Source organism: Uranotaenia lowii, chromosome 2 (genome assembly GCF_029784155.1).
Source record: "Uranotaenia lowii strain MFRU-FL chromosome 2, ASM2978415v1, whole genome shotgun sequence".
NCBI lineage: Eukaryota > Metazoa > Arthropoda > Insecta > Diptera > Culicidae > Uranotaenia > Uranotaenia lowii.
This window is the reverse complement of record NC_073692.1, coordinates 52,257,815-52,268,693: the sequence shown is the minus strand read 5'-3', so window position 1 is coordinate 52,268,693 and position 10,879 is coordinate 52,257,815. Positions and strand designations below refer to the sequence as shown.

At 40.8% G+C, this 10,879-nt stretch overlaps 2 protein-coding genes across 2 annotated transcripts in view; both read right to left on the bottom strand.

Annotated features, from left to right (window-relative positions):
* Positions 1–442: 442 nt before the first annotated feature.
* On the bottom strand, positions 443–4,493 carry LOC129747492 (uncharacterized). Its single transcript, XM_055741738.1, has 2 exons — positions 4,310–4,493; positions 443–3,879 (listed from the first exon to the last, which is right to left on the bottom strand). Exon 2 carries the CDS (start codon positions 2,758–2,760, stop codon positions 1,711–1,713), a length of 1,050 nt encoding a protein of 349 aa, XP_055597713.1. The 5' UTR covers positions 2,761–3,879; positions 4,310–4,493; the 3' UTR covers positions 443–1,710.
* A 3,690-nt stretch (positions 4,494–8,183) lies between these two features.
* Positions 8,184–10,879, bottom strand: part of LOC129749381 (serine-rich adhesin for platelets-like) — a 39,305-nt gene continuing 36,609 nt past the window's right edge. The window contains exon 6 of the mRNA XM_055744346.1: positions 8,184–10,016. Within this exon, the coding sequence (XP_055600321.1) occupies positions 8,222–10,016 (1,795 nt within the window). The 3' untranslated portion in view covers positions 8,184–8,221. The remainder of the gene's footprint in view (positions 10,017–10,879) is intronic.

Sequence of the window (10,879 nt, the reverse complement as noted above, 5' to 3'; positions counted from 1 at the left end):
GTGGTGTGCGATGGGTGGGTGGTGGTGTGCGATGAGTGGGTGGCATGTAACGGTTGGGCGGTGTGAGATGGATGTGTGGAGGTGTGCGATGGGTGGTGAGGTTGGGTGGCTGGGTGGTACAATGTTCCATGAGAGGTTTTTTTTGTGATGGGAGGTGTGTGTATGTGTGTGTGTGTGTGTGTGTGTGTGTGTGTGTGTGTGTGTGTGTGTGTGTGTGTGTGTGTGTGTGTGTGTGTGTGTGTGTGTGTGTGTGTGTGTGTGTGTGTGTGTGTGTGTGTGTGTGTGTGTGTGTGTGTGTGTGTGTGTGTGTGTGTGTGTGTGTGTGTGTGTGTGTGTGTGTGTGTGTGTGTGTGTGTGTGTGTGTGTGTGTGTGTGTGTGTGTGTGTGTGTGTGTGTGTGTGTGTGTGTGTGTGTGTGTGTGTGTGTGTGTGTGTGTGTGTGTGTGTGTGTGATGCCATTTAGCTGTCACAATTTTTTCCGGCGCGCTGTTGGTCATCTCTGATGCTGCACATGTGACAAGTTTCAGTTTCTTTTCACAAATGAAACAAACCGTCAGTCGACTCCTTCTTTTATAACTTTCGTTGGCTGGAAACAACAAAAACCATGAAGGGGCGGGGCTTTCAAGTTTTTTTTCCATTTTCGAATAGCCAATCAACGTTAAGCAGGCTTGGTATGTCTTTTAAGAAAGATGTCTCTCAAAGAGGAGTTTTTCGTGACGCGAGATCCGTTCGCGGATTTCAATTTACCCCCCTATAGTGTTGCCGTAAGACGTAATTCTACGTCAAAAACTGAGAAACTAGTACCGGATGACACTGTAAAGACTTTATGGAGGGCATCAAGCGAAAATTCGTTATTTTTACACTCAAGGCTCCATCGATTAACTTTTCATTTGATTTTTGAATTAAATATAGAGTAAAATGGGGCAAGAGTACGCAGGCGGAAAGAGTACGCACTAGGCTTTTACAGTAAACGAAAACACTGAAACTAGCAACACTGTACCGGTTTGACAGGTCATCGAGTCAGCTGTTTTGTTTGTGTTTTTGTTTGTGGTTTGGTTCGCGCACGTCGGAGAAATGAGATAAGTTTTAGTTTTTCCAATTTTTTTGTAATTTTATGCGTTTTTGAAAACATTATCACGCTTCGTGGAAATTCGCTTATCAAATCTGCATACGTGATAAAGGACACATAATTCATATAGATTAAATCTGTGGAACACTCATGCCAGGATATGATTGGAATATTTAGCACTTTTAGCTTTTTTCACAAATGGTCGTAGGGGGCAAGAGTACGCAGGTTTGGTGGGGCAAGAGTACGCGTTGGTTTCCTTCGTCTTTTTGATAACATTTGGAAAGCTAACCCAAAGAATAATCAAGTTTTCAATAATCAGGACGTACAAAAGGAAAACTAGCCGGAAGATTTGCTCTCCGGAGATGCTGGAAAACGCCAGACAGCGGTTGAAGGACGGAGAATCGAAGCGCCGGATTGCTGAAAGCCTCGGGACTTCGGAATCAACCTTCAGGTATCAGGTATCAGAATGGGGGTAGGCTTAATAGCGGCACGTTATCCAAACATACGGGAAAATTGTGCCTAGCCTTTTTTTTATCCAAGATTTCATCATTTACCTGAGAAACCTGAAAAACCTATAAAAGGAAGAAATAAATTCAATCTATTTAAGATGGCATAAAGCCTTTCCACTAGGGATTATTAGCATTAAAGCTCTTTTCTACATTCGGTAAGGAATGATAGAATGTTTTTTAAGTTTAATTTCTTAAACTCAGATTCGCTTAAAGCGTAAGATCCCAGAGTACGAAAACGTAGTCTGGCAAATGAGGGACAGTTACATATAAGATGGAAGGGATCTTCCACATCTGATTCACAACTACCACATACTGGAGATTCAGCACGCTGAATGTTGTGCATGTGATAGTTGAGTTTACAATGACCGGAGAGTGCTCTGATCAAGATGCTGCAATGAAATTTATTTAAAGTTAATAAGTAACTCGATATGATTGGAGATGGTTTTTCTAAAAATAATTTAGTTTGACGACAAGTGTCCAACTCTTCCCAGTATCGTTCATGCTGGTTAGAGGACCAAGTTTGAATTTGGTTCCTGAACCAACATGGTGATATTGGGACAGCCGGCTCTGGTCCGTAAAATTCCTTTTCCGACCCAGCTCTAGCGAGTTCGTCGGCGCATTCGTTTCCAAAAATTCCCTTATGTCCGGGTACCCATAGAAGGTTTAATCCATTGCCTTCAGCAAGTTCTTCGATTGCTTTCCGGCATGCGATTACCAGTTTTGATCTAGAACTGGAAGCACTGAGTGATTTGATAGCTGCTTGGCTATCTGAACAGAAATAAATTGTTCTGAACATAATCTTCTTTTGAAGTGCAATTTGCACTCCATACATAATAGCATATAGCTCAGCCTGAAAGACTGTACAATATTTTCCTAGAGGTTGAGCATATTCTATGTTCAACTCGTGACAGTAAATTCCTGCACCTGCACGGCTGTTTGATAATGAACCGTCAGTATAGAATACAATATGAGAGGACATTTGGTCCTCTACGAAACCTGATAACCATTCTTGAGGAGAAGGAAATTTGACTTTAAACCCCATGTAGGGAAAACTACTCGAGAGTGTTAAATCGTTTGGCGCTAGATTAAACTTGTTTAATCTAACTAATTCAGGCCACACATTTGTATGACTCGATGATCTTTCGATATTTCCTGACAGCCAGAGACCAACTCTGCCGCTCATAGCAAGTCCGTCCCATTTGCGTTTTCATCATTTTTCAGTTTATCGCTGGAAACACTTTAGTTTTATCTGTAGTTTCAAGAGAAAACTTTGTTTTTAGTACTTTGTTCTGATGAACATTGAAAAAAACCTCAAGAAATTTTGTCCCATTGAACAAATGATCGCAAGTCGGTCCCATATAGCATAAATCATCGCAAGTCGGTCCCACAGCCATATGGGCCCAGCAAATGATTTTCAACAGAATCAAAACAAAAAAATAATCCTTATGAAGCGAAAATCTTTCATTAGCCGTAGCAGTGGCAGATTCTGTTGATTACTTTGATAAAAAACGCATACAAGTGCCGAATTAGCGTTGGACTTTTTACGATTTTTCAATGCCGTTTTTCTCACTTCAACAAAAACGCAAATGGGACGGACTTGCTATGAGCGGCAGAACTGCCTGTAGACGAAAAGCACATGAGAAGGCTTCCTGTTTTAGGAACAAGTGTAGAGGTTTGGTAGAAAACAGAGCCTCTAGTGCTGCAGTAGGAGTTGTAGTGAACGATCCGGACATCCCTAAGAGACACATTCTTTGAAGGTGATTTAGTTTAGTCCGAACTGTTGCAACTTCTCCTTTCTGCCACCACACTAGACACCCATAGGCCAGAATTGGTCTTACTATTGTGGAGTAAATCCAGTGAATATGTTTGGGTTTGAGTCCCCAGTTTTTTCCGATTGCACGTCGGCATTGTCCGAAGGCCATGCATGCTTTTTTGATTCTGAATTCGATGTGATCAGACCAGTTTAATTTGGAGTCAAGAATGACACCCAAATATTTAACTTGATTAGACACGGTGATTTCGGAACCATAAAACAGCAGAGGGCGCACCCCGCGGGTGATACGTTTTTTAGTAAATAAAACAATATTAGTTTTTAGAGGATTAACTGAAAGTTCTACATGAGAACACCATCGTTCAACAGAGCGCAGAGCTTGTTGCATTATATCAAATAATGTGCTTATGCACAAACCGCTTACCAGCAGAAGATAATCATCTGCGAATCCATAGGTTGGTATTCCACGGTCATTGAGTTTTCTCAACAAACCGTCTGCAACTAGGTTCCACAAAAGAGGTGATAGTACACCTATGTGGTTTATCTATAGGTGGGGACAACCAAAAACTTTAGTATTAGTTCGTTGTATCTATACAGTTGTTTATGAACGATTGTGACGTAACGCGACGCCACCACGGAGTCAAGTATTAGGCGTCCAAGTGTAGCCATAGAAACTTATTAGGAGGAATGTTTGGGACGCAAATAAAGTTGTTTATTATTCAGAAATCATAGCGTCGCCGTACTGGGCGTCAGGAAGAAAAAGGGTAATAATAGGGTACTTTGATGGTGATTTTTTAAATAACATGGAACGTAGCATGTCGTCGATGAATGGCGACTTCAACGTCGAGACGGTGCATGAACGATTGTGACGTAGCAATCAAAACATTGAAAAAACTGATTCTCACACTCGTGCAAGGGTAGTCTTGTCCTCACCTATAGATAAACCACATAGATAGTACACCTCCCTGTGGGCAACCACGTGTGCTAACTTTTGTTATTGAAGCCTGTCTTAAAGACGAATGAAGATTCCTGTTACTTAGCATTGCGCTAATCCAGTTAGTTATAACACTAGGCACTCCATGAAGTAGTGCCGCATCCATTATTGATGTAAACGAGACATTATCAAATGCTCCTTCTATGTCTAGAAATGCTCCTAGACATGATTCTTTCTGTGAAAAACTATTTTCAATATTATGTACTACGTTGTGCAGAAGAGTTAATGTTGATTTTCCTGTTTGGTATGCATGTTGTGTCGCATTAAGCGGATGTTGGACAAGGCATTCTTGCCTGATATGATGATCAATTAAACGTTCAAGTGCTTTTAATAGAAATGAACTTAGACTAATAGGACGAAAGCTTTTGGCTTCGTCGTATGATGATCGTCCCCCTTTAGGGATGAATTTCACGGCTATCTGCCGCCAAAGTTTAGGAATATATCCATGAGCAAAACTGCTTATCATTATTTTTCTTAATATGTGTTTGAAATGATCGAAACCTTTTTGAAGCAAAACTGGAAATAAACCGTCACTTCCAGGAGATTTGTATTGAGCAAAACCATCGATTGCCCATTTGATCGATTCTGTAGTAACTATTTTCCGAGCAAAATGCAAGGAATCTAGACTTCCAGAAAAGAACTCAGGCTCAATCGATGAATCTTGATCAACACATCCTGGAAAGTGAGTATTGAATAGACAACTTAATGTTTCTTCGTCGTTTGATGTATAATCACCACTAGGGGTTTTAAGGTATGAAACCTGATAATCTTTTGATTTGGCTAAGACTTTATTTAACCTACTTGCTTCGTGCAAGCTTGAAATGTTTGTGCAGTAGTTCTGCCAACTTGAGCGTTCGGCAGCTCTTGTTGCTTTCCGGTAAGCTCTGCGAGCCAACTTGAAGGCATCAAAACCTTCCGTGCGCCTTCGGTTCCAAGAGCGTCTGCAGTTTTTTCGTAATTTACTGAGATTTGAGTTCCACCATGGTGTACTGTTTTTGTTGAATTTCAACGTTCGTAAGGGACACGCTTCTTCATAAGAATTTAAAATAATTTCGGTGGTTTTTGCAACCACTTCATCCAACTCAGAAGGAGTAGTAATTTCTGGTGTATATCCATGAAATTTAATAGCAATATGCTCAAAATAAAGGTCCCAATTAGTTGTTCTTGGGTTTCTGAATGTAATTGTTTCTAAAAACTCACCTGAGTGTTCAAAATAGATAAACCTGTGGTCAGAAATCGATTCTTCGTTAGGCACATGCCAATTTGAAATTTCCTGAGAAATTGTTCTAGAACAAAGTGTGATGTCAATCACCTCTTCTCTGTCACACCTAACAAAAGTTGGTTTATTTCCTACATTTAGAATTTCTAAATCAGTGCTGCTTAAATATTCCATTAAATTTGAGCCTCTCAGATTGATATCTGAGCTACCCCATACAAAATGATGGGCATTGGCATCACAGCCTATTACAAGAGGTGTATTTTGTGATTCACAGAATGAAATGACATTTTTTAAATCATCCGTAGGGGATGATTGTTCATATGGGAAGTATGCTGAACAGTAGACGTATTTTCTATCAGGCAGCGAAACCTGAACGACGCAAATATCTCTTGTTGTTAGATTGGGTATAAGTGTTGCATTTAAAGAATTGTTTATCAATATACATGCACGAGGCATTATTCGGGCATTAGTCATTCCAATTACACTGAACACAGTAAAGTTTGGTTTGAGCAAATTCCCTAAGTAAACGTAAACGCGTAAACGCCTCAAGAAGGTAATCAACAGAAGATATTTTTGAATTAAATTGTGAATAACAATCATTTTTCTCGACCAGGGATTCGGTGCTGAAAGCCATGGACAATTCACTTCAGTTTTTACTCCTCAACAGTCAGAGGATCTCGTCAATCACTGCAGAGCGCTGCATAGTGCTTTTTACGGTCTGACTTTCAGTGATTTGCGTCGCTTCGCCTTTGCCTTTGCTGAAGCGAACAGCGTTATCCATAAAATAACTGTTTCATTTTAACTATTGTTTATGAAATAAAGGTTTTGTTTTGTTTAACCAACGATTATAATGATTCAAGACCTCACTTACACCGGACCAGAATGAAATACAATGAGCTTATTATATGCGTACTCTTGTCCCACCTCATGCGTACTCTTGCCCCACTGGTGGGGTAAGAGTACGCTTTGGTAATTTTTGAAAAATATGATCCCGATCAGGAGGGGAAAACAAAATTATATCAAGATGAGATATTTTGAAACTAATTTATTTTCTATCTAAACAAGTTATAATTCAGTACTCGTAGGATGTTAAAATATCTCAAATTATATCAGAAAATCTATACGATCATAGCTAAATTATATCAGTTTTTGATATGCTCCTATCAAGATTATATCTCGTTCAGATAGCATAGTTTGATATTAGGCAGAACAAAACCTATCAGAATTATAACTTATCTAGATATGCATGCTTCGAGAAACTTTTTAGTGGAATGTCAATAACCCACATTATTTGCTGAAACCATGTTCCATTTATGGTTTCCTAAAAATAGGATTCTATTTCAAGAATCTGTTAAGCGAATTTCATTAAAGTACGGTTTGGGCCGTTAACTTCGATGTCCGTGTTTCAGAAAAAGTTGTTCGTATATCAAAATAAGATATAATCATTTTATTTAAGGACAATCCGCAAAAAAATTTTATCATTGAAAATGAGCTCAACCCCATTCAAGTCTGTCAATCAGAATAAGATATAATTCAAATTGGAGAAACTTAAAATCGAAAATTTAGACTACTTAATTATAACTGAATCAGATATAAATATCTTGGTGAGATACATTTGAGTTATTATTTTGATATGGTCTCCTGATCGGGATATTTTATCAATGTTTACAAACATAAACAAAACTTTTTGTGTCATACAATCAAGGTAAAGAGCTTTACTTTAATTTGGTTTAATTACTATGATCGATACTTTGTTCTTTGAAGAGATACAATAAGTACACTACTAAGTGCGTACTCTTGCCCCACTTTACTCTATGTATAAAACTACCCTAAAATTTTGGTTTGCTTCTAAACATTATACGAAAATTGGCATGACATTTTCAGTGTCTCAATAATTTCGTGTTCGCCCTTTAAACAACTGAAATTGCCCAGAAATATACCGTATGGCGCGTTTTTAAACGGTAGAAGGAAACATTGACGACGATTCGTCGGAGTGAAACTGTCGACCGGAAACTGCGTGGTAAGATTTTGAAGATGATTAAGAGGAATTCCAATCTGTCAGACCGTGATTTGGCCGTGAGAGAAATTCGACTCCGGGAAGGGATCAAGTTGTATCGAGCTAGCAAACAGCCAAATCGGACCATAAAACAGAATAGTGTGGCCAAAATCCATGCTCGCAAGCTATACTACCAGGTGCAGACCAAGTTCGACGGATGTACTATGCTATTTTGTAAGGTAATCCGATTTCAAAGAAGCAGTGAGTGAGTAACCTTCAAATATTGTTTGAGAAAGCTGCCGGGAAAAGCGATTTATCGGGCGAAGAAATCATGGGTGTTTTATTCACTAGTATTCTAGCATACATTTTGATATTCTATCTGAAGGAACCAAAACCTAAATGTGTTCAATAACATTTACTGTTCAAAATTTACCTACATATTTCGCTATTACACCTGTATTATGATTCGTGATTTTCTGCAACTGCTACCTAGGTTCGATCCATGCTCTCGAATAATGAAATGCTTTCCGCTTTCCGTTCCGTATGTATAAATATGTTTAAAAAAGGAATTTTCTCTATCTTCGTCAACGTCCTATACTAGTACCTCATGTTGAACAGAATTAAAATTGATAGAAAAATAGTTCACACTTTTACCACTATATTATCACAACATTTGTTCGGACTCAGTAGGAGAGATGGGGGATAGTTCCATACCTTCCAGGAGGGGCGTTTTCTCTTCGTTGCCGCTGCCAAAGCTGGCATCACTGCCTCCGACGTTGTCATCGAGATAGCGCCGGGCCTCGGATGCGGCACTGCTACAGCTGCTACTCTGGCGCCGCTGCTGAAGTGGAGATTTGAGCAACGAATCGGTAACGCTACTGCTGTCCTGATCGCTGACGTCATCCGTCGAAGAATTCTCCAGCTTGTGGGCCTCTATTTCGGTTCGATCAGCCGTCGAAGTCGCCGAGCTGGTCGAAATACTGCTGGTGGTGGTGACAGTATGCAAACTATCCCGTCGATCTTCCTCGGAGAAATCCTCCAGGGAGATACTGTCCAGAATGGTGCTGTGTTTGAACTTGGCCAAGCTGAACAGCTGCTGCCGATCGGTTCGGGTGCGCCGCGGATTCATGACTACCGGTTCCGGCGTAAGCATGAAGCGTTCGGTTTCTGCTCGTGTAGCTGCCGTCGACGTCGTTGGCAGCTCGTGCGTAGAGCTTCCGTGGCTCAACAATCGGTCGATTTCGCTCTGGGTTGTCGCCGATGGTGACATGTTGAAAGAAGTTTCGAAAAGGCTTTCGTTAGATTTGATTAGTTTGTTTCGCCACTGGTAGGTTCGATCGCGTGGTGTAGCAATGCTTTGCAGGTTTTGGAATGAAGCGTTCTTCTTTTTTTTGGTCAGTTGATTGTACTGCGCAGGGGTAACGAGTTGTTTCGGTGATGTAGGCGTCTGCATCGGTGGCAGAGACGTTTGATGATGTAGTTGATTAAACGATTGTGGTCGCAATTTCGTTGGATGCAGCGATTGTTGATGTTGCTGTTGCGGCTGCTGCTGTTGGCCAAGTCGGCTACTTATGCTAGATGATCTGGTGTCAATTGGCATAAAGGCGGAATCTATTCGGCGCTCTTCTTCAAAGGAACGGAAAATTTTTCTACTACTATTTTTGATCGATTTGTTTGCCAATCGGGACGAGTAGGACATGTCCTCGAAGGAAGATACCCTGTATTTCTGCGAGAACACTTCCATTGTGGCACATTTGCGGATCGGCGATGTGCTATAATGCAGCGAGGTGTTGGTGGTCGCACAAGAATGATTGTTTATCACTAGTTTCGGTGGCTCCAGATAGCGGCTCGAGTGATTGGGGGAAATGTCCCTTGAAGATGACGATCCCGGGTGATGATCACGGGGTGATATACTACTATGATGATCATGACAGGGTGACGATCCAGCTGAGTCGATATACTTCAAACCGGCCATGGTGGTTGCTATCGTTTCGGTGCCGTTACCTTCCACCAACAGATCTTCAACGCCCTCGTCGATCGGCGAGTTCATCGAGGCAAAGCTGCTCAACTTAAAGCTGGATGCCCGGGACGATTCGCCGTCGGTCATTGAACCAAAGGCGGAATCCTGCGAGGGATTGCTCAGCCCAAGAATCATGCCTCGGCGGCTGTACTCCATGCGGCGCGATTTCAGATTCTTGTACGCTGACGATGGATTCAACTGTTGCAGCTGTATCGATCCAGCGGACGAGGACGTCGAACCCTGCGACTCGATCGAATCTATGCGAATGATTGTATTACTATTGCTGTTATCGTCCGAGTGAACGTTATTGTCACAGTAATGTATCGGCGAGCTCAGTGGATCGTAATGGGCGGGATCGTCGATACGAGCTGACGCTATAACTATTTCATCTAACAGATCTTCGGAATCACTACTAGACAGATCGGAGGATTCTACGTCACTATTGTTTTTGGTAATGATGTTTGGTTTTGGTTTTTTTTTTATTGATTGTCGATTTGGTTTGATTATTGGCAACAAACGAAGAATCAGATAAAAATGGAAAAGAGAAAAGAACAAAATACAACATAAGCTGATATATCGTATCACTCCATAGATCGAACTCATTGTTAAGAAAAGTAACGCACACAGGTGATCGGATACGTCGAACAGCTAATCACATCGGCTATCGTTCTAGATGAATGATGGAATGAGAACATATTCTAGTGGACACAATAACATAGATGCTGGTTTTGATTGTTTTAATGAATAGTTGAATGATTTGCGACTTAAATTCAAATTGTGGATGATGTAAGAAATAATGAAAAGGTACTAAAAACAAATAATATACTAATCAGGTAAAGTTGAAGTTTTTACGTAAAGTACAGGTATGTCCCGTATCGTATTGGTAAGGTTTACGTAAAATCTAGAAGTCAAAATTCAGAAGACCAAATACATATGAATGAACTAAATCATTAAGAATAAGTTGTATAGCTTTGTAAACAAGCAAAGAGTTGTTTCCACTTCATCGACCCAGAAAAATTGGTTCCTTAAGTACGCTAAATATATGGAGGTTTAATGTGCAGCACGAGGCCCCATAGTGGTCATATCACCTCTTATTCACAACTCTTATCTCAACCTCCCCGTGGTGCCGGATGGGATGCGAGTAACCTAAGCGGAGATCGGGCACCCAACGCGTCTGTTCTCCAGATCAGGGACGGCTCAAACAGCGTCTTTCGCGCAGCGAGTAGCTGAATTTATGAAATGCGGCTGATATTGGGACTGAGCGATGTCCATTGACCTAACACTGGAGAACACAAGACATAG